Source organism: Orbicella franksi, chromosome 15 (assembly GCF_964199315.1).
Source record: "Orbicella franksi chromosome 15, jaOrbFran1.1, whole genome shotgun sequence".
Taxonomy (NCBI): domain Eukaryota; kingdom Metazoa; phylum Cnidaria; class Anthozoa; order Scleractinia; family Merulinidae; genus Orbicella; species Orbicella franksi.
In genome coordinates this window covers 20,822,203-20,846,871 of record NC_138159.1, presented here as the reverse complement: position 1 = coordinate 20,846,871, position 24,669 = coordinate 20,822,203, and the positions used below count along the sequence as shown (strand labels likewise).

General features: G+C 38.0%; 1 protein-coding gene across 5 annotated transcripts in view; it reads right to left on the bottom strand.

Annotated features, from left to right (window-relative positions):
* Window positions 1-24,669, bottom strand: part of LOC145470825 (homeobox protein otx5-B-like) — a 95,996-nt gene that overhangs the window by 1,700 nt on the left and 69,627 nt on the right. The window contains exons 1-3 of one of the 5 annotated variants that reach the window (XM_081454689.1): window positions 11,406-18,729; window positions 9,472-9,615; window positions 4,269-4,420 (exon numbers count right to left, since the gene is read on the bottom strand). In XM_081454689.1, coding sequence (XP_081310815.1) covers window positions 4,269-4,420; window positions 9,472-9,592 — 273 coding nt within the window. In that variant the 5' untranslated portion in view covers window positions 9,593-9,615; window positions 11,406-18,729. Of the gene's footprint in view, window positions 1-4,268; window positions 4,421-9,471; window positions 18,730-24,669 lie in introns of those variants that run through there. The other 4 variants (XM_081454691.1, XM_081454688.1, XM_081454690.1 and 1 more) reach the window with 4 other exon arrangements.

Sequence of the window (24,669 nt, the reverse complement as noted above, 5' to 3'; positions counted from 1 at the left end):
AGCTAACCTCTATGCAGAATTAAGCACAAAAGCTGACTTTTAATACATAAGAAAACGTTAATTTCATAGTGATTTAAATGTAAAGTAGAACATACTCCGGTTTACAACATGAAAATGTCTGCCTCCATTTCAACAGGAAGTTCTTTTTAAAATACCTTCTCCTTATAGAGTACCCTAAGTGATAAAAAAAAAAATAAGAGATTTGGTGTAAAAACAAATCATAATGCTTCTTGCTTCTCTCTCACATTCGCGCAATGAGAAAGATGCGACTTTTATAATTCTGTGCATGTTTTGAGCATGACAAATATTTCGCAATTTTTACTGAGAATCGAGTTGCAACTTGAACACAAGTTCGTGACTTTGAATTTCCGTGACTGAGAAGACCAGACAGTTTTTATCGCCAAAGTCTTTTGTTGAAACTAATCCACACCAGTCGATCCCTTGATAAAGTTGTCCTTGTTTCTTTTAAGCTTATTTCAGTAATGGCGCATAGATCGAGTTCCATTCCTAAATGTCATGAAAATTTCCTGAAACATTCTCTTTGTTTGCACAATATTTAACACTGCCAGACTTTTCGATAACCTGTAATCAACTGATAAATACTTCTAACATTCCGTGTTACATTTTCTAGCAGTTACGTTGTCAGCTCTTTCTGGCATCGTAAGTTGACATTCCACAAAATATAACTTTTATTTCACAAAAACCAGTACAGGGCGATGGTTTCTTTCTCACTTGAAGCACTGGACAAATTAAGACCACAAACGACCTATTTTAAGTAAGGTAGCTAAAAATACCGTGGATGAATCGAGCCGCTACAATTTGACATGTTTCTGTGATGGAACTGAGAACATAGATATTGCATCGGCAAGGCGTCGCTCGATGTAATCTCGACTCTTTCAGAGGGCGTGGCAGTTAATCACGTGATGAAAGTTATCTTCAGCGGTCTTTCGGTGATAAGGAATAACTTAGATAAAGTCGTAGATGTCACTGGCAACTGTTAAGTAAATTAAAGATGATCTTAAAAACCATAAGTTATCTGCATGAACGGACATTGTACCCTCTATACACCCATGATGTAGTGGAGTCTGAATAGCAACACTTGAGTTTTCGCTTTGACTTTGCAAATCCTTTCGGTAAACTAGAAGAATAGTATCTTAAAACATCGCTCTTCTTACCCTCTCGTTTTCCAAAGTGTTTTGGAATGTCTTCTTGAAACGCTGCAACGTTCTACTCCAGACATTTAGTTTTAGTTGAATCGGTTCGGAATCTATTACTTACTAAAATATCTGAAAACGTTTTACGTAATGTGTCTTTGTCGTGAAGCCTAAAATGAAGTAATCAAACAAACAGGAAAAGTAAAAATGTACTCAAGAACCTTTTATCAGACTAGGATTTAAAGAGATTTTTCTCCACCCTTACCCTAAAACATTTCAAGAACACGCAAAAACCTAATGATGATTTTACATAAATTCGATCTTTTTTGTTTCTTCCACTTTTCTCTAACTAGTTCGGAGATATATACTTTAATTTTTTCAGCATTTTCCAGTAATTCCTGCCTCGACAAAGCCTCTGCCTCCTGTAGTAAACATAACTCCAACTTGAAAATGTTTTCGTACAAGAACCGCGACGATATGTTTCGGGTTTTTTTTCCTTTTGTTTTTCCTTTGACCATTCCATAGTGCCTTGAGAAAGGATGCCATAGTTTCTTTATTGTATTGATGAGGTTTTCATAATTTTAGAGTACAAGATATAAAACGCCTTGTCTACATTAAACGTCGAGAGTTTAATTAAGCCACACTCAGAACATTCTCTGTTGTAATTGTAACCCGAAGTATTTCGATAGTGTGACTACTATCTGAGGCTTCTTTCACTGTCAAAATGATGCTGGGCTTGTCTCGTTAGGCTATCTGTATTCCATCTCCATTAGCCTTCGCTATTTGTCAGTAAAGACCTTGTAACGCTGATCTTTGAATGATTAATAAGCAAAATGAATTGTTTAAAAACTTGAGGATCAGGACAGTTGTGTGCGCAACTTAAGTAGTTGTGAAAATATAGCTTGAATTTTTTCAGACGTAATGTTGATCTTTGCAACTTCCCAAGTCACGTACATACATAACTGCGATTATCTCTGATGTCTTCAAATCTTTCATCCGCAGTTCAAATTTGTGATGTTTCATTTACTCCCTTACTTAGAATGAATTGCATTATTGTAGAACAGAAGTGACTCTGGTCGCCCGAAAATAACCTACTAAAACGTACTGTTTACGTTACTTCGCATACTTAAATCAAAAGGCAGAGGTGGACAATGATAGCCGTAAACGACAGAAGAACCGACACTTGAATAGCAACATTTTTCCGACTCTCCTCTGCCCATTGAAAGAAAACTTAATTTTTAGAGAAGAATCGAAATGAATTCACAGATGAACTAAATGGTACTCAAAATGAGAGAGAAACATATTGATCTCTAGGCAAATCAGTTAAAAATAATTGAAGGTAATATCAGAAAAATACGTAGCTAAAAACAGAGAAAATGAAGTAAAAGATGATCTTGTAGTCCGGATGATCTGCAAAGATAATATGCCAGAAACTGAAAACTTATATTTGACTACAGTTCTGCATTTCAACTAATATCAGAAACGAAACGCTTGTATTCGAAGAGGAAGAGTTTACTTAAGAAAACGTAGGGTAGAGAAAAACATTCTCTCGGCTTAAAAGACGATCCAAATTAGTACTTCTTTGACAGTAAGAGATTTTTCTAGATTCACAATCTGTCAACGAAACTTGGCGAAATAGCTAACATGAAAACCTAAAGATAGAACAATTGAATGTTATGTAAGAGGAACAGAAATGTGGTACATCCAATATTCCAAATGTAACCTTTTAACTACCATGTTTCGATTTCAAAGCACGCAATATATAAAAAAAAACATGGATTGAATTAAAAGAATGATCGTAAGAGTAAAAAGAAAATGCAGCTTATCGGGGAACAAAGATAACACAACAGTACATTGGCAATCTACATTTCAAACTTTGAACGATTCACATCACTGTACTTGTTTTACTAGGGTATATAGTCATTATCTTATAGCGAAGTGTAAATGATAAATTGTAGATGAAATGATTTAGGGGTTTATCAGTCAACGGCTTCCACAAAATCATGATACAATTACGACATGGATATCCCTCGACTGTGGATGGTCTTCTTCAGCTAACTATTTACGTTGTCTGAGTGAAAGGTAAACAAATTCAGATTTTGGACTTCCATTTGAAGTGTTGGACAATCTTTGCTATCGAACTGCCGTCCTCCCATGACTTCACGAATGGAATTTGTGTTTATTTCCAACCATGATAAAACATAAATCATGACCGAGAGGTACCGAAGAAATCTCCTTGTGAATTATCATCTTAGTATCCAAAACATAAAACGTCGTTTAACAGAAATTAAAGTGAATAAACTAGGGGAAGTGTTATCAACTAAAACAGGTCGCGATTTCCAATACTCTCTCTCGTTGAGAAGTTTAAGCTCTCACACGCTCACGGTTAACGGAAAAGCAAAACATTATGCTAAGACAATGGTTCCAAAGCAGGAAACCCCATTTATTGAGTCTTTTTTCTTTCCACAAATGTAGCTAGTGTTTGGTTATTACTCTAGAGGAATAAAAGTAAAATTGCGAATTGTTTCTCTCATCTTTACCACACCTGTCTATTTCGAGTAGTGGCATTTTTCAACCTCATCATCTATTGTTTAGAGGTTATCGCTTGTCTGAAGATAATTTTGTGTACAGCAACATGAAATGATGTCTTGCACTTGATTTCTTGCACTTTACTTTTCTCCGATATTTCAATGAAAAAACAACGGGAAATAACTTGCAACAACATCTATAGTTTAACGATCTTGTCTAAGGGTGATAATAAATCGGGTCCAACAATTACCTTCGATTTATCGAGGCGTCACCTGGAACAACCTCTTGACATCATGTCACATTTTTAAGTCTAGCAGCCTATGCTTGAGAGTCAAAGCCTTATGCCATGTCGTGCTTGTCTTTGCGCGCGAGTCGCGACAACCGCGCGCGTTTGTTGACACTATTCCGCACGTTGTTTATCATAGGTCGGCAACGCGTGCTGAGAACAATATGCAAATCTCGCGCAGCTGGAAGAGTTAAAATGGAGCTCAAATTGATTTTCTCTCTAATTGCTACATCCCTCTACAGGTTTTCGTTTATCATGACAATTTGAAAGTATCATTAACAGCAGAACGAAATATTTACCTGCACTCTGCTTTCTGGGAGACTGATTTTCATGGCGACCTCCTCTCTCATGAAGATGTCAGGATATTTTGTTTTGGTGAAAAGCTCTTCAAGAATTTCAAGCTGAGCTTTAGTGAAAGTCGTTCGTTCTCGGCGCTGTTTTCGTGGATGAGCTGTGTTGGGAGAAAACAGAAAACACATCTTTAATTCAACTCCCTCATAAGTATTCAGAAAACCATAAACTAGAGAATAGTCTTCAGTGATATGCTATTAAATTCTTAGAACTAGTATATTTAAAACCAAATGTAAGCAAGTACTTAGGAGAATTTATGAAGTGATCTTTGGAGTGCATAAGAGTAGGATAGACTAAGCCTTTGAGAATTAACACCTGATCAGCGTCTTATCAATACAAAGTCAAGCAGTCATGTCATGAGAAGATAAAAAGTGATCGTGAAAGCATAATTGTTCTACCCAATGTGATAGGTAATCAACTTTTTCTGTCTTGTACAGCTCTACAAAAACTAATAATATTTTACGACAAGAGTACATTTTAAGCTGTTTGTTTTAACTGGACATGCTTACTTTAATTTACAGCTCTAAAATACATCAAAAGTCAGAAAACAGAAAACTGGATTGAAAGAAGCTCTTAGGTATCGTTGTGTAATTTTCCAAGACAGTTAACACTATAAACAACTGCTATACGCAAAACGAGTTAAGACCAAATATATCTAAGCAGCTAAACAACTGGTTATGCTTTGTAAAACGAGAAACAATTTGCCTTTAAATGGAGACTAACCGCTAGGGCAGTGTCTTTGAGGACCTAAGTGAGATAAAGTCATTTGTCATATAAGTTTGAAATTAGTTATACGTACACATTCTGTGTCATCATACATAAAGACCCCTTTTACACAGCGTGTTGTTGCCGAGCTGTTTTAGGTAGATGAGAAAAAAAATAATGAAACCGTCCAGCTATGTTTTAATCATCTGTTTACAATGAGTTTGGACTGGAAATGACTGTACGGCCATGATACATCTTCGAGAGAAGACATATTTCCTTGGTATATGAACTTGCGATAGATTAGTATCCATGTAGAGCGGTAAAGATTCTTAGACGCTTAACCATATGGCTTAACCCAAAACCACAAGAAACGTTAAACTCATGGTAACATTGACGACCAGCTGGGATTTGCCTCGAACTTTGCCTCGCCTACCAATTATACCAAAACAGAGAATTTATCAAAAGAATTGGAGAAGACTGCACTGAATTCCTGGTTCAGTTGGAGAAATAAAATTATAAAACGATAGAATGGCTTTTCAATTTCATATTTCCTTGGGATTGGTTCCTTGGCTGGACATTTTCAGGGTTATACACTTCAGTGTAATCCTTATTCCCTGCTTCAACTTTATATTATTTTTCACGTCTGAAATAACGTCATGAATAATTCAATACAAACAGACTGTATTGTGTTTGAGAACTTGTTACCTACTGAGATTTTGTGTTACACTCCCCGTGTTACACTTCACGCATCACGCGATTATACGCCCTATTTCAAACATGCGTAGTAATACATACTTGTTGACTTTCACTGGTAGGCTTGGTTTCTACTGCGCATGCTTGAGCCACTGGTTAAGTAGAACGAAGTATCTGCACGAGGTTGTAGCCAGGCATTATGTACAAACATCTTTCACCCTGGCCAAGGAACACAGGCTAATTGATTATAAAAGTCACCAATTCTGTACCTCTAGGCGTAATTTATTCTACATGCAGTGATCTATAATTTTGTCGATCTGGTTCTTCGTATCAAGTGGAAAATCACACACAAAAACGTCGACGGACTGTTTGACAATATTCCATCTTCTGTGAGTGTCTGAGAAAATTGCGTCAAAACACACCGTTTGTTAACTCTTCGCCCGCAGGTTTTGCATTTTATTCAAGAAGCGTTCATGGAGCAATAATAATGTTTACGAAAACTAGGGTAGGCTGAAAAGACTTCATGCTAAGTTAAAAAACAAAGAATGTTTTGATAACCACAGAAAAGAGGAAATGATATGATCTTAGTCAATGGTGAAGGGGGGTTTGATAAACTCCACTAACAAATCATAACACGTAATGAACTTGTCTGAAGTCAATTGAGTCACGATAACTTGGGTATATTTACAGTGTGCCTTACTGAATTACCAGAAACGAAATCTTTTTCAGTCTGTAAAGCGAGAAATAGAAACTGTCTTTATCTAAGTTAACTCTTGAAATGGTTAGTTTAGCTGAAAACAATCCAGTCGAGTATCACTTTGAAGTAAAATAACGTATCTGAAACATCTTACAGTATGTCACAATAACTTGCAATTGAGATTTGTAAGTCCCCTTTATTTCTGAATTTACTTTGTAATTCCGAGGTGAAAGTGTAAGACTTGTTTTAAAATTTCAGCCCTTCAAATGTAGCTCTAACTTCCGTCAGCTTTATTCAGTAATGCATAACTATTTCTTTAATCTTTGCGTGCATGCTCGTTAAATTCGTGTAACTGTTAGTTCATAAGCTCTTCAAGGAAATAAGGAAATATCATAACAACATATGCCTAATTCCTGTGTAAATGTCGCCAGGTAGACAAGAACACCAAACGAAACGAAATATCATCGACGTGGAGGAGTAGAGGAAGTGTCTCTCGTTGCCTTAAAGAGATTAAAACGAAAAAATGTTCTCCTGTAATAAAACAAACCCAAAGTATGCATTTGAGACCCGTAAACAATGTTAGCAGCAGCCAAATACGTTGACCTCGCCCCTGTTGCCATTCATTCCTTCCGTAAACTCCAACGCCAGATATGTGGTTATTACCCACAACGTCTGATACTTAGCCAAGCAGGACTATATCGCCGAGCTTCCGGACCCTAACGCCCGTTTCCTAGCAGTTGAAACTTTCACAACACTGAAAAATGTATGGATTAGATAATTCCATACCGAATTTTGTTTAGCACTGAGTTGCTCACATTGCCTTCACCCAAACGAACAGAGACTGTTCTTTGCAACTTTTAAATTTTGAGGAGAGATTTTGGAAATGTAGTTTATAAGCGGCTTCGGAGGCCAAATACTGTCTGTATTCGTTATTATTCCAAGCCAACATTACGGACATAGTTGGACAATGCTACTGAACAAGCAACAAATGTCTTTAATTCTTTTATATAACATACGCTACAGACTACACATCTCCTTGCTGCTAAGAGCGACAGCTGGACCCAAAATACTTACACTTAAACATAAATTGTTAGACGAATTCACGAGGGGCCCAAATTTAGGCATTGTACAGATTTTAGACAATATCACATACGTCCACATGTAACTGAGAAATATTTCCACTGGATTAGAACGATCGATCTCTTAGTTGATGTTATTGCCATTAAAGAGTTTAATGGATTAAGGAATTTCTTCATTTTCATACACCGTTAAGTTAGGTTTCTGTTCTAGATTTCTATCCACTGACCGACTTTCACAATTTCGATTGAATTTGTCCAAATCATCAGCAGCTTTCATTTCATAATTTTTACACTGCAGAAGGTAACCTAACAGATTCAAAAGTTACAAGCACATTTAACAAACAACAAACAAAAACAGAACAAACACGAGAACATAGTTGACGACAGCCTTCACCGCATAGTCGTAACTTAGATTTCTTTTTTCGTGGCAAACCAACCAGCCACTGCACACAGAGAGCAAAGAAAAACATGCAGAAGACAGAACCACGAGAATTCTCTACGAGCAATTAGATTGAATCGTCATACTTCAGGTTTTTGTCCAAGCAGCATCTACAAGTTTTTGTCCAAATTGTTTTCCCTGTAACTCTCTTGCACCTACATGTACAATACTATTTGAGATGAAAATTATTGCTGCTGTTAAACGTTTTCTGAGACCTTGTACTGCATGGACACCATCCCAGGCTACCAACCCAACAACATCTTGCTCCCATGCAGGGAGAAGTTACGTCCACCATATTGCCACCGCATGGGCGTCTGAACATTTGAAAAGTAAACACATTCGATTTTATGACATGTGAGAGCTTTCACAGAAATAGAATGGCATCAGAAGTGCATTGCATATGCTGTAACGACTTGTAAAGAAAAAAAAATGTGAGATTTTGTTTGCCCGCATACGATCTCTGAAGTAACCACAAGACTCTAATTAAAGACGGATGTCGCGCCATAACTGGAATGAAGTGTTTTGACAAGGTAATCATTAGAACACAAAGTTTATTCTCGTGTTTAACCGAATAGTTGTTAGAATCGTTATTAAAATGGCTCATTAACGATCCACACATGACCTAAAATGCTGAAGGAAACCACACTTGGCAGTATGATTGAACGAAGGGCAAGAAACTTCGACAGTGTGGTGTCAAAACATCAAAAGTGGATCCTGACGCATGTGGACGTTTGTTTTATCAACAGACCAGACATAATTGCACTCAATGTCATAAATTAGTGGAGCCTTCTTCGACAAATTAGACAAGTGTGTAGACAAAACTAAAACTATTACCGCGTAACTCCTTCTGGTTCAATTCTGTCATCTAGTGTCGTCCATTGCAATTTTATTCACATTACCGCAAACGGAATGATGATTTATTAAGCCTCTAACGATGTGTAATTATATAGCAAACAAGAACTGTTTAAACAATGCTTTTATGTGAAAATCCGTACATGTAAATCGTTGTTTCTATTAGCAAATTGAATTGCTTTTCTTAGGTTACCAAAAGGTTAAAAAGCCTTCAAAATAAGCATGCTACAACGTGCCCCAACGAATGTCGCTGCGCTATTCCCAAGGTTGCGGATTACCTCGAAAACTGCAACCCAGCCCGTCGGACTTCTACAATTTTGGCATGGTCGGTAAATAAGTTTACGTGAATAAGAAATCATAAAGATCTCAGGGCGCATCTTTTCATGAAATTTGCGCCTCATCTGCAAGGACGTTTTCGATCCCATGACCTTCACGCTTCGGGAACTTGGAATTCTTAATTTGCAAAGCTAAGTTTTCTTACTAACTCTCAATTATTTCAGCAGTTCCAGTGAGCCTAGAAAGATGGAATGTAATATGTCCACTAATATACCGTCCTAGGCGTAGCAAAGTTGCCCGGAACAACAGTAGACGGCTGTAACTGAAGCAACGGCAACCTCATCATGCCCTCCATTTACCAAACTATAAAGCTCGTAATTGGCTTTAATGTCTATTACAAAACAACTTACCGCATGGTGGAGGTGCCATTTGGCTGAAGAAATCGATATTTGGAGCAGGATGACTCAATCCATGGCCACCTACTGAATAAGGAGGCACATGTCCTCCGACATGACCAAAATAGCCCGCCATTTTGTCGCAGTCAACCGAGTCCGCTGAGAAGAGAGAGAAACAGACAGCGCTTGTGATTATAAAATTACTCCCATTCAGTCTCTGGTCTATAACACTGATACCACCAACAGAGAGACGAGCTGTCAGTTTTCAGCGTACAAAGGAATGCATTCAATTATGTTTTCCCTGTTTCTATTCAAAGTATATATAGCCTTGAATTACTGTGAGTCAAATAATCAACACGCCCATGTGATACCAGGCTCTGATAGCATCAAAATAAATTTAGCTCTGGTTCCGTTCTTGTAAGTGATCACTCAGGTATGGATGATTCGATTAATGTGATTTTTTTGTGTTCGCTGGGACAATACTTTTCTTTGTAAAGATGTGTTGTATTCGCAAGTTATTGTTTTGGCTATGTGTGTGGTAAAGGTGTATTTCTATCTGTTGTAAATCGGCGTCGACGTTTATGAGCAATGATTTAACATACATGTTTCTTATCATGTGGGCAGGTGACAGTGATTTATGTGCTAAAAGCAAATATCTGGTTTTCTCTATCTCTGCATTCTGGGGTGTTTAAGTGGCGCCAAAGTCACATGGTGATAAAAGATACGCTTTAAACCCAAGGTGTCAACGCAATTTCTCATTTCAAAGTTGTTTTGTTCCCTAAAGTTAACCTCCAATTGCCTGATCCAAATGATTATAGGACTTCTACGGTGACAGACATGAAATAATGGCCTGCGAGGCGCCGAGACAACCAGTGTAATGTATATCACCAGAGTCGTGTTTTCAATCAACTAATTGGGGGGGCGGGTTTCATTTCATTTAGAGCAATAAGCGAATTATGATTGTCATCAAGCCTAGCTGTCATGCCTAGTTTGTGGTTTAAAATATTCCACATTTGTACCACATTTCCTCTAAAATAGCTTTTTGTGTTTCTTCAAAGAAACGTACAAGCTTTAGATCCAGATCTAATTAGTATTTTTCTGCGGCTTATCACATCCTTCGTGACGTTCCAAGCAAGTATTGCGTAATGGACGTGTTGGGGCTTTCTTTGCGGTCAGAGAAAATCGGACGTGAATGCTTTCATTCTCTGTGTTTTGAAAGAAATGACACAACCATTACGGCCCAACCATTACCTATTGTCAAGTGTCATTCGTCCACCTCAGGGCCGAAGCGTCGTAGACTTAAATCAGTGAATTTAAGAACCGTGCGTAGGTGACTTATTCAAGCCAGACATTGCTACAAGACGATGGAGTTCTATCATATTTGCGATGTTTTTGTAAGATTTTTTTTAGAGCTAGAAAAGAGTAAGGATTGTTACATTGACCGTCAGTGATGTATTTTCCCAAGTTAATCTTGATTCGCGGTTTTTCATACGTGGTTGTTTTTGCATTTACTTTGAAGGATTAGTACGCTACTCTGATTACTATTATATTTCTTCTGAATGTCTACATGTGTATTCATACCAAAATCTTCTATCCAGAGGATAATGTTAATGAACTCCATTAAAATAAAACGTTATCTCAATACGTCAATTTCCGCTATGTAGGGATTTTCGATTTTGTAAGTTTTCCGAAAGGTTTCCATTGTTCTGATCAATTGTAAAGTTTTCTCCATCCCTTTAGTTTACCTCTTCAATGATATCACGACTTTGTTATCTAATTCCGGTACTGTCTAAATGGTTTCTGAGGGAATAAGACGAATCTACCCGGCTCTGAGCGAAAATTCGCCAGGGAACATTGATAGCCTGATCTTTTCACTGTGATTTAACAATCGGGTGCACAGAACAGAAGCTATTGCAAGGAATTCTTGATTGAAATGTTTCGTTACTTACCTGTGCTGATCGACTTAGCTGTAAAACTGTTTAAACGAGAAATCTGAAACAGATTTGCTCAGATAAGAATGTCTCACTTTCAAGGTACGCTGTAGATGGGCCCTGGTTGTAAACGTTCCAAAGCATTCTAACGCAACACGATATTTCACGTCTCTTAACCCTTTTAAAGTCGTGTCCTTACTTCAAAAGCACGCAAACTGCTTCCTGATACGCAATTACCTTACTGGTATTTTCTTGTTTAATTTTTCACTAGTAATATTGCACCTTTAACGAAACCCATCCAGAGAAAAGAAATAATAAAAGACAAGACTTGCTTTCCTGCACGATACAATTCACAAATGCTGTTGACTCCCATTTGAAAAGACCCAATGATGAAGTTGCCTAATCAGCAATTCATGGGCAGTAAAGATTCAGTAAAAAGCTTGTTTCTCGTCCATTTCATGATGGAATGGAATAAGGGCGGCAACTAAAACACTTTGAACATCCAAACAACACAGTATAGTATTGTGAGCCAATATCAGCGCACCTAACCCATGTTTACGACATCATATGATTCAAGCTAAATATCAAAAAGGTGCCAGCTATACTGCGACATGACTATGAATTCGAAAACAAAGTTGTTTTTCCTCGCAAGTCTAAGTTAAGTATGGTATATATTCTGACTATAAAATTGCTTTCCGTGATAAATTAGTCATGTTAACTGTTTGCACCCATTTGGCTTCAGTGGAACATTGAGCTTTCACATCAATTCAATGGCCTATCACTATTTTGATCAAAAATACATATGCCCTATTGTATTCATATTTGAACCCCAAATGGAACCTTTTCGGAATAAAAGCTGATATGTAATTCATTCCTACTTTGCTAGAGGTTCACACGGCTCACATTCAGGCCATTTTCGAATTACAATCAGTCTGGTTCAGTGGAACTGTAGGGAATTGGCAAAGATAGATAGACGAGTTACAGCAAATGAGGTACATTAGGTAATTAACTAATGCTGAAATCGCGGATTCGTTGCTTTTGTTTAGTCCAAAAAGCGATCGTCTTCAAAAAGAAAAAACGATATTTATAAAGCTTGAATTGGGTAGCCATGCCTCAAAACGCTTAAAAGATGCTTCTTTACTGATTCATTACGTTTCGTTGAAAACTGCAGGATATTTTGACCAATTCCGACGGTGCATAATACATGAATACTCAATTTCTGTTCAAATACGAGAAAAACTATCCCAAGGGGAAAACATGAGAAGAAAGCAGCTACTCTACTTACTCAATTTTCTCATGATGTCTTTTACCTTTAAAAGTATGTGAATGCTTTGTTTCAAAAGCAGATCTTATAAAGATAAGGCATGTTTGTTCACTTGCGTGGTGTGCTTAACAAAGCATGCCTGTAAAGGTCACCAGAACCGTCGTATCTGGTTGAAAAGACAAAATTAGCTCCCTTTATGTCTGCGGTTTATAGGCTATCGATTTTAGTTATAAAGGGAAATGTGGGGAGGACTTATTTTAACTTTCCACAAAACCATAAATAACTCGACCCTGCAATGTGTTTAAACTTCAGACGCATGCATAGCGTGCTAGCAGAGATGAAAGCAATTTTATTTGACAAGCTGAATTACAACCTTGAAATACAAGTTAACGTTTAATTAAGTTTGGGAAAAAAAAAAAAAGCCGCACACAGCTTTGGTTAAATGTTTTTTTTTTTTTCCATTTATCACCTGTCGAATGAAACATTTACAGCTCCCTAAATAGATTTCAGTCAAGAAATTCATCAAAGGCATGTTTCAAGCTAAGCAGTCCTTGGGGTCTCCATAGCATTGCCAAATGACTGTGTCGTTTTATTTCTAATTTGTGGATTCGGATAAATCATGTTAACCAACTATGGTATTTTTAAAGCAATTTAAATTGTTCTAAAAGACAATTGGTCAGCTCAGTGAGTCTCTATGTCCTAAGAGCTGGGCGTCACCGAAACCACATTCTCTCTTCTGCAGCCGTTTAACTTCTTCGTCAAGGAAGTCTTACAAGCTACTTCAACTGATTTAATCCTTTTTATGTGGTTTCCTGAAGCTACATTAACGTAAATGTGGTTATTGCTTTATATCGAATACGAAGTCACGAAGTCTTGATATCTCAATCTCCAAACATCCACATTTACGAAAAAGTTGATAAGACACCAAGCTTCTTAAACTAATGACCTCGATGCGTGAGAGAGTTTTTCTTACCTATGATTTGCTCGGTAGCTTCATGTTCACGAGCATTAGAGCAGTCTCATTAGTCTAGTAAATCATCGGAGATCCATCTATTTCACAGTATAATTTGATCAAAAATCAGCCAACCTTGAGCTGGTTTGCCAAAATTACATTCGAATGGGTGGGATTGTGAAAATTCACGCAAATACAGCTCCTGCTGGAATTCTTTTTCTTCTCGTTTCCTTTAATAGGAAAACAGAGGACATACAAACTCACAATATCTAAAAATTAAACCAAGGGAAAATATGCTCATCTTTGAACTTATATTTGCAAGAACACGCTTTTATGGAATTGGAACGTTTACAGTCAGTTTTCTTCAATTCATTGTTTCGCAGTTTGACGAGGTGACTGCATGTGGAAATATCATGCCAATGACTTTACGCCGAAGCCAAGTATCGGCTAAAATCAGGGTATTTAATTCTCGGCTTTATTTACCTCCTAATCGTTGCCAAGAAGAATTTATTTTACAGACAAGATTCTCATTCGCCACTGAAAAACGAAGAAGCTCCTGAAACAGCATTCAATTACCTTCCTTTCTATTATGTTGAAAGCCAAAGGCTTTATCGCACTCGATTAATGACCAGTTCAGTTCTTAAAACTCAACGCATGATATCACTAATGTCTCAAAGATCAACAGGCAGCCGAAAACGAGCTTAGATTTCCCAAAATGTCTTTGAAATAGCACTTAGAGGATCTACATTTTAAGCTGTAAGATTCAGCTTTTTTGTCACGACAGAACTGTACTCCAAGTTGTGTATCCGCATGACGAAGTTCCACTGTAGTTTGATTACCCGATTTCCTATACATTCAGTAAAAAGCTGTACTCGATCACAAATTGGCCTTATACACATCGGCTCACAATAATTCAAGAAGGAAGTAATAACCAAAACCGTCACAAAGTTATATTTGGTGCACATTTTCCAAGGGAATTGTCATAGGTCATTTTGGCATACCTTCAGAGGCCCTTCAGTCTACCGAAGGACTGCGACAGTATCGTAGCGAAATTCTCTACAATACACTTTTTGGGCCTGAATCTTATTTCGAGATACGAAACAGTTCAAAAACCCTCACATACCTGTTCTAAAGGAAAAAATAATACAGGCCAGTAAGTTCCGTGTCAGGCTAAAATTTGTCCAAAGGGCTCTTATGTTTGATCCAGGTGATACTGTGCAGCCGAACAACAAGTAGATATGTTGTCAGTGCAGTGAAAGACAATTTACCGTCTGATTGTATCTGCCTTAAACCGCCGGTAGGAAACGACTCAGGAAAAGTAACAGAAGCTTCTGTTAGTTCTTACATGATGGAATGTGATAGCGTTTTTCCACACAGACAATGTTGAGATTTTCTAGTGGCTGTGTCTGAAACGACAAGTTGAACGAAGACATTTGCCATCTGAAGTTCTGGAAGGGTGCCTCAGTGAGAGGATGAATAAAATCAGTCAGTCTCTGACCTAGTCATTCTGCCTAGCAAAGTACACAAGGAACCAAATTTTGTATTTGGATTCTAGAGATTTTAATAGAGCTTCACACGAAAATAGAAACAAATGATAAGATAGCATAGGAAGTAGAATTGATTTTTGCACTAATTATCTGAAACTCTCAAGGTGCTTGTTCTCTGAAATGCCAACAAAGAAAAATACTCGGCACACACATGACACAAATACCACAAAAAATCAATCTGAAGGGGCAACGGAAAGAGTGGTTTGGACTCCTGCCCGTGTGTTGTTTCAAGGAAAACACGCATGGCCTGAATTGCGTTGTCCCGGTGTACCACAGATGAACACAACAACATCCTCCCCAAGAGAGCGTTCCATCACTATCTACACCGCGTCACCAAAACAACGTCGTGCTTTGGAACCGGTCGTTCGACCGTTGATATTCGTCAGCTGCGTCCAATTCTGTGGCTAGGACGTTTTCTGTTCGTTTTAGGTGAGGAAAAGGACGGAGGTTGCTATGAAAGTGTGTCATGTTTTGAAAATGTGGCTCGGTTGAGACAGCAGCATGAAAGTTTCCGGCTTCCTGTCCTCCTGGAAGTCGATTCAAAAGAATAGAGTGATCCAGTAGTCGAGTCGACGGGAGAGGAGAGAAAAAAAATATTTCCACATTCTTCCTTGGGTGTCTAATCACGAAATCGTCTGAGCAATGCCTAGAAGACTCGCTCAACCTCTTCAACCAAGCAGAAACTTTAATGATCGAAAGCCTGTGTTGCCGGATGGAACGACTCTGAAGAACTCGCCGGGGACGAATTTGTGTTGTTGTAGTATGTGGGCGATGTGACCACGAGTTTTTTGTCGGGTGAATCGTATATCTACTGAACCCGTTGTAGATCCTATTATCGGTTTCAAAGCATTAAAGTGTTGGATTTTGTTCTCAAAAGCGTTGCTTTGAATGCAATCCAGTGAAGCTTATCAAAATATCGATTCAGTAGAGCGATTGATTTGACAAGTTAACAGCAGCACGACTCGCTAGTCAACCCAAGAGCGTTATTTTTCTGGAGAATACGAAAATGACTTGGCGCAGTTGGAGTTAGTTTGGAGTTGTGGACTCGATTATTGTGTACTGTTCTTGTACAAACACGAGCCCTGCTAAATTCGAAGCCTTCTAAATACTGGATTTAGCCCTGACATTTACTATCAATTAATTGAATAGCAGTTAAGTCTCGGTAAATAAGCAATTATCCGCACAGACTCGGTGCTGCCAGTTTGACACATACTCGCATGTTGCGAACTCAACATCGCACTTCCAACTGTAAATTTCTATCTCAATTTTTACCCCGAGTCTAATATCAATGTATATGTGCTCTTGAGCAATAATTAAAAAGCTCCTTATAAGTAATATTAGAAGCAATATATGCTATCTCAACACCGTTTAAACGACGAACCAGTGCTCCTAGCCAAGCTAAACAACAATCTTAATAACATTGCGTTAGAGTCGTCCGTAGCATAAATTTATCATAATTATTCATTGTTGTTGGTTAAGACACGCGATTCATTTTCTCGCCAGAACTTTTAATTCCTATTTACCTGAAAGAACGTTTAAAAAACTATTCAAGCGTGTTGAACCATACCTTATCGTCCTAGAATGACTGAGTTGAATTTCGTCTCGACGAACCCGCACCAGCAAAGCCTTTAACAACGGAATTCTCTCACAACCAGCAAAACCTATTTGCCCGAGATGCCACCGCGAGCTGAAAAAATTCAATAATAGAAAACGCTGTCAAAATTCAAAGTGAGTCCGTGGCGTTTGAAACGCAACTCGTGGTAAGTTTACCGCGGTCAGCAAATCCTGTTTGATGACTTAGCCGGTTGCGTGCAGTAAAGTGTCAATTGACTGACAAGTCAAAGAGGCCTGAAACACGCTTTTACCTTATATGTAAAGTAAGCACAGTAGGGTCATTTTACTGTGGCGCGCGAGAAAGAGAGTATTGCCTTTCGGCTCACGCCTCCAAGATACTGAGAGCTTTGTGGACCGTCATTATAGGGAACAATGGAAAACTTCAAATGCAATTGTTCAAGGTGCGAGGCACAACTCTCAACAGCTGCCCTGTGCGCTCGCTCGCTTAATTGAGTTAATTTCGATTCCGCGTAGTTCATTTTGAATATATGGGCAGTGGAAAATATTCATTGCTCGCCTTTTGTTCCTAAATGTCGGCTCGGCCTCATTTCGGCCGTCTGTGAAGCGACAAGAAAAGAACAAATTAGATCACTGATTAGTTTATTGCATAATTTGCATCAGAAAGCATTTCGCTTCTTCTGACTCGCTCTAATATCTCTCGTATCCTTTTCCGGTTAATGCGGCCCTTTTTCAGTGACGTATTTTGACTGTTCTTTGCGAGTCCGCGGTATGTCATCGAGTTAAAAACTTTGAACATTTTACCACCAAACCTACAGTGTTTTCCCGTCTGTTTTCATGGTGAGAAACTCGTGATAATCTTCAATACAGTTCTTGCGTTACGCCTGCGTCACACGGCCAAACTGAAAGAAGTCGACACGGTTAATTCACTTGGGCCCAATGTAAATTTCCCCAATACACACGGTTTCCAACAAAGCGAACCGCCAAGATTGCTGCAAGGATATTAACAATTATTACTGAAACAATATCCTTTCAATCTAAATACTGTACACGGTTGTTGAGTACTTAGAGGCAAAATTAAGCGATCGCTTTTATTTTTTCATGCCACTAATTAAATTAAAACTTTAATAAAATTGTTTCTATTGACACCAAGAAGATATAATTGCGGATTTGATTACCTCAATAAAAGCGAAATTATGGCGGCAAATGAGTTTTCCGTAACAATAAAAAGCTTGCCGAAGGTATCTGAATGTTTTGCCATCTGTACAAGTGCCTCGATTATGAGTTTTGCTCGGAAATTGAGGGTTCTTTTACTTTCTCCATGAAAAATTAACTTCTTAGTTAAATTGCCTTTTTTTCATTTAACAGAAAGATCAAACTGAATTATTTCTAATCCCTTTGAACAAGGCTTGAGGCCTAAAGAAACCTGCACTTTGCTGGTATAATGGTTTAACTAAACATTTTCAAAGGAAAACAGACATTTCCCGGCCGGAGGAATGACTCATTGGGCGTCATTTTAAACAATTCAAGTTTCGCCGTGTTGATTTGCGGCTCTTTCAAACGCATCAGTCAATGTTCCCCTTGTTTAAACCGATCACTGTTTTCACACGGGAGATAAAAACGGATCACTTAATTACTTTAACTCATTTTTAAACTTCTTTGCGCGAGCGATTTCCCTAAATTTCAGGCGCTGTTGAAGCTACCTTTTTCCAGCGAGTGTCCATGCCCCTTCGTTTTATGTTACCTCGATCATGACTCTAAATTTCCCTTCAGATATCTTACGGAGAGGCAAAGCCATAACTTCGTGAAAAGTTAGAGCGCTCTCCGCTTTGTGGGCACCCACAGACATTGTTTTTATAACAAAATATAACGTTTACCGAGTTAAACTCTTGCGAATTCTTACGTACTTCTCAGCTGAAAATCCGATTCCCTTTAAATTTGCTATCAATATAGAGTACACGCTATTTTGACGGTATAAGCAAAATATTTCATCGCTTTTAGTTTTCGAAAAACTCCACAGCTTATTGCTTTAGAAATTTGTTTACTTGATATATTTCCTTGACCGTTAAAAAAGAAAATAAAATTAAATAGCACACAGTGATCTTCATTTCTACCAACGTTTTACTAAAAGGGTTATTTCTCATTAAATAGCGAGAGTCCTCCACAGCGACTTCGTTGTTTTTAAAAAGTCATCTCTTCTTAAAAGCAAAAGCAAAATAATTTATAATCCCACCAAGCAATCCTCTTTTCTGTTTATCTTAAAAGCGTTGCCATTTAGCGGTTCGAATTTATGGTGCACGATTTTTTTTTTTTTTTTCTGAAAAAGATCAAATGTGTATTCCGTTTCAAAAACAACCTAACGGTGTAGTTTGTTGGAATGTTCAACTCAAAGTTTGCACAACTGCCGTTTAAATGTTTACCTAAAGGCAACAAAACAACACGAATCCACTTCTGTAATCCTGCCGAGTGAGCATTGATATCTAAGCGCTTTACTGCGTCTTAGACACTTCGTAAAATAAACACACCCTTGCTTGATGCAGACCCTACTTAAATTCTAGTCTAACCGCTTCGTTGAAAGTAATTTCCGTCTTCTTTCGCGCGAGTAAGAAGACACGATATTAAATTCGCTTGTTCGAAGGTTTGGATCTCAAACAGCATGTTGAAGAATGCCATGGCCGTTGTGATTCGTTGGTGTGTGGAATCGGAGGTATTGTTTTCACAGGTGTATTCTATTTGATGCTTACAGGCTTGGTAATGAGATTATACGCCCTCGAGCCGACAATTATAAAGCACAGTTTAGGCAGGAGCACGCGAAGGATAAACCCTGTATATTCCTGCCTTGAATGGCCCGACCAATATGTATACCGTCTCATAAGGTCACGCCAAATTGACAGAAATTTAATTAAAAAGTTTCATCCCTCCATAAGAGACACAAGTGAGCTGAAAATGCATGTTTTATACCAATTCTGGCCAGTTTTCTTTGTATAAATTGTAATTATTCTTCAAATAAGAGACTAGAAGGTAGTGAAAGACAAAATATTTAATAATTAAGGCCAAACCATGCAAACACTGGGTTCGCGGGACATTTTTTAACCCAGTACGGTATAATTAGTGAGTCATGCTGCAAAATCGGTTGCAGCTTTGTACACAACAACTGCAGCGAGTAAACAACAGGGTTTTAAAGTTCTCTGGGCCGATATGATATTTATATTTTCAACTGGTCCGTCTGCAGGTCAATATATATACGAAGTCAAAGTAGCAATGATTGAAAGTTCATTGAAGGAAACAAGCCGAGATCATACAGATACATTTATTGCATGGCCTTGAATTATACGCCAGGAATTGAGAAACTGTCGCTGAAACTTGGACAAAACACGTATCTAAGGGAATGGTGACTGATTTCGACGAATATCTCTTTTGTGTCTGACCTAACTGAGAAGGAATAGAGACAAACTGAATTTATTCTCTCCGCCGTAACTTATTCAAAGCAATTTAATTTATTTTTCGATGTTATGGCGGTTTTATCTTGCAATTCAAAGCCGCCCCGTTTGCCGCGTTACAAACCTTGGTCTGCATGATGAAAAATTCATTATCTCAGGCTTGCGGCAAGCTTTTCCAAATTGGCCAAAGCATCTGAAGAATCGGCCTAATTTTCATTTCAAAGAATATTTCAAAGTTCCGACAAGGTTCACTGGTCCACTCATCCAAAGACTAATTGTCGGTGAGCTTTGACAATCGCCATCCTCGGTATATTTTCGCAAGCCTCGACCTACTTTCAAAAACTTTTACTAAACAGTTATCTTTGGCGAACGTTCTCTACTAAAGTCTCTATATTTTCTTGCTGTTTTTCGCTTGCCAACGTAGAATGGGACTGTGCGTCAATCTGCGCGCGAAATATAAAACGAAACGTTAAACAAACAAGATATACGCCTTTTCTAAGAATATTCCGAGATGCAATCGAAGCGCGGAGAAATTTTCGAGGTTAAACAAGTAGGCTCTTGTCTCTGCCTTTATAATGCAAATTTACAGTCAGCGTTTGGACAAGACTCCCTGTACAGAAACGTCAGGTTTTTAGTACAAAGGCGATCTTTAACTAAACAGGGCATTATTCAAATAATTTTTAAATTTAATTAATCGATTCAAGGAGGTAAATTTTCTTCCTTTTTTTTCTTTTTCTTTTCGCGTTTTTTTAAGTGAAAACAACGATGCATTTTGCTTCACAAGAAGATGTACAACAGGGGTTCATAGTTTATTCAAATGTCTTGCCTTTGACTTCTATGCTGTGTGTGAAGTAAACATTTTGGAAGAGATTTAAACACATTCGTGGTTATTTAAAATATCGTTTACAAGGCTGAGATAGCGAAATGTTTGCCTTAGAGTATTCCTTCGCTTTTTTGTGAAACGTGTTACTTCTAGGAAATACCAAAAGCTACCATTTTTATCATATACATCAAAAGGAATATATTTTATTCTTCCTTTTCGTCTAAAACCCCCTTTGCCCCATGGATCAGCAGTTTCATTCAATAATCCACAATCCAAGAGAAGGATTGAATAAAACTCTCTTCACTGACTCTGCAAAATCATCTTTCCGAATAATATCGAAGTTTTATGTTGTTTTTTCATCTAAAAGAAAAATCGTTGTTTTTGGCACGTACTCGATTCACAAAGGATGATAACGTTTTACACATTTGTTTTCCTTCTTTTCCTCTATAAACTCACTTTACACTGACAAATTACCCGAAACAAAAGATTACTATAGAATGATGAGTTATTCCTGTCGTCTTTTTTGTCAAAAGCAGCATGGCCCGAAACCATTAGCCGTCCTCTGTTTAATAATCTTACGACTTTATGGCCGAACAGATTGTCTTTGAAGCTCCGTGCGGCCTCCAGGGCTAATTTATGACAAATATTTCACGGCTTTCCGATAAGGAAGTGCTAAAAAACTCGTCGCATAAATTTACAAAACGAGCCGTTTAGTCAGTTGTTGACTGATAAATTGAAGTCAAAACACCTAATTATCAGAAGAAGTTTAAAACTCGCTCAGTTGAATTCAAAGGCCAAAGAGATTCGGAGAAGCAAGGTACTCAATTTTTGTATTCAACATTAAGTTAACAAAGCGTTATTTGTATTTTATTCATACCATACATGGGATGGGACGCGTCTCTTGACGCGATATATTTTCATGGCATTATATAAAGCCCACAGGCAATGCGAAATTCGAATCTACCAGGCTTAGACGTATTTCACTGAAATCAAGATTTAAAGCAAGTCAGTCACCTAGTCGATTGTGATTAAATTCGCTAGTTAGATCATAGCTTTGTAAATCTAAATAAAGTTAAGTCTCGAGAACTCTTCAGAGACGACGCTTTAGTAAGAAAAAAAAAATGACTGATTCCCAACTACGAGGGTCTAAATGCTGATTAATTTTGTTGATTTATGTTTAGTTCGTTTCCTCGGATAGCAGGTAATAACTGATGCTTGGTGAAACCGTTGAATGACTCCGGTTATAATATTTAGTGAAAGTTATAAATCACTTAACCATTGAAACAATACGGAATTTTCTTCCTGTCTAGAGTCGATAACACGTGTGGTCATTGAAAAGCGATTGAATTTTGACATTGGGTTTTTTTCAGTCGTTGAGCGGATAACCGTCTCTTTCTTTAGAGAATGTCAACTTCTTAACAGAGTGGATAACGGTTGCATTGAATCCAAAGGTGTTCTGCTGATTATTTGCTTATAATCATGATATACCATGTTGTCTAAGAATAAAACACTGGAAAAACTTCTCAAACGTTTTCGTCGGTAGTTGGGGATAGAAACCTGAGAACCCGCACCAAGTCAGGTGCGGCAATGGAAAACTGTACAAGCTTTGCCAGTCTCGCAAATAGAAAATCTTTCCGCACCAACTTTAATTCCATCACCAGTCGACTACATAGACTCTAAAGCCAGCTCTTGTAATTTAAATGTACAAATTACCAAACTGCAAATACATTGAACAAGTATACTCGTATTCAAAGTTGATATTCTCGTCTGCACGTGTTACTTAGAGGTCCTGTTCTTCGCTCAGAAACGAGCACTTGTCGTACTCTGGGCACGTTTTTCTCTTTCATTTTTCTAATGAGCACTCTGTGTAGGTTTATAAAATAGATTTTTGCGTGCCCCGCGTGTGCATTAAATGTGTTTGAAGTGTGCGGTCGAGATTTCCCACAATTAAAACATGTGCACGAAGGATAGAAGGTTCATCGAACGAGAGACCACTTTCTCCTCACTCAATGGTCTTCCAGTCTATCTTGTGGAAAAATCTCAAGTGAGTATCTAAAAGACTTTGAAATCTTTTACCATTTCAGCTTAACCCACGTGTCAGTTATAGCAACAAAGAGATGCTCGACCTCCTAATACTATTTTGTTTGCCTGCATGGAATCAAGCTCTTGGATTCGAGAGCGTACAATACCAGACGGACCACAGTCTGTAGTGATTAAATTCTGGAATGCTTGAAACACGCAAACTTACTCTCCTGAAATAGATAGTTTACTCACGAAACGACCTGATTACTTTAAAAGACATAAGTCTTTCACTCGGTCGAATTTCGACTTGATATGCATGTATTTTTAACTCTATCTTTTCCAAGAAATGTGTAAATGCTTATTTTTATTAATGTTTATAATGCGGCATTTTTCCAACCCAGCAGTAAGCCCAAAATTATCAAACCTGTTTCCTCTTGACCGCCGATAACAAGAATGGCTTACTAAAAAAAGCGCTAAGCCAGGAAATGGCACTAGAAGTGGGTAAAACAATTTTTTCTATCGTGCTGTCGCAGAAAGTTTAACACATCTAAGGGTTTATTTGTAAACAGTGATTGCACGTATGTAGCAGTGTTTCCATTTCACGTTATATCTACAGAAATTGAAGGCTTAACATTTCCCGTCCAGAGCCAAAATGACACCCTCAATCACATCAGAATGTGGACTAAGTTTTGAGTCCCGCGATTAAATTTGTTAGGAAGTATGAACATTCAAATGAAAGCTGTAGAACAGTGCTTTTATGTGGTGTTTGTTTTCAGTTTTAACCAAATGGAAATTTTACACAATTTGGCCAATTTCTACTGATCTCCTGCTGTACTCTTAGGAGTTCAATGGTTGAGACTAAACATCGAGGAAATTAAAACATGGTGCAAAGAACTTTTATCAGGTCTATATTAAGTAACACATTTCGTCCTGTTAACAAGCCTTTTGATGAGGCATGTATTTTTTAAAACTTTATGCGACAGGGCTGCTTCAAAATGTTATTTACCTTTGCTGCAAAAAGGTGAGGGAAGAATCGGCGACGATTTGAGTTAAATAGTCTCACTGTAGCCGGCTAATCTAGTTTCTTATGTCCTATAAGGCTCTAAAAAGCTTCTTGCAAACACGCAATGATGCTACTCATAGTGCGAGAATTATGTCGAAAGCTGGTTTAGCGCGTCTGTAAGCTCAACTAATCCGTATATACTTAAGGGTGGAATACGCATTGTGTGCAGTTGATGAGACGCGTTTGACATGACGTTTCTTTCAAAACACATGATGTTCTGAAACTTGCGGCCCTTCAAAGTTTAGGAGCATTGTTACAAACTCCAAAATTAGAAAATTTAAGCTTTTCAGGGCTGGATCCATTCGTCTCAAGTGAAGTTTTTAAAACGACCCCTCCTGTACGTGTGTTTTCGACCTGGCCGTTAACTGATGATTTACATAAGTTTTGTAAGCGTTGAACTGAGGCGATAGTACCAGCGAAAACCAGTGCATCAGACTCCATGACGTGTCTTGGTTACATGCTCTTGCTCTAGTTAGCTCTGCTGGTTTGCGTCGCTCACAATTTTGAGCCTTGTCAGATTTTAGAGCAATGATGCGAGGCGTTTAAATGCCAAACGCGTAATTCTACTCTCAAAAATGCCTTAATCTTTCACCCCCTAA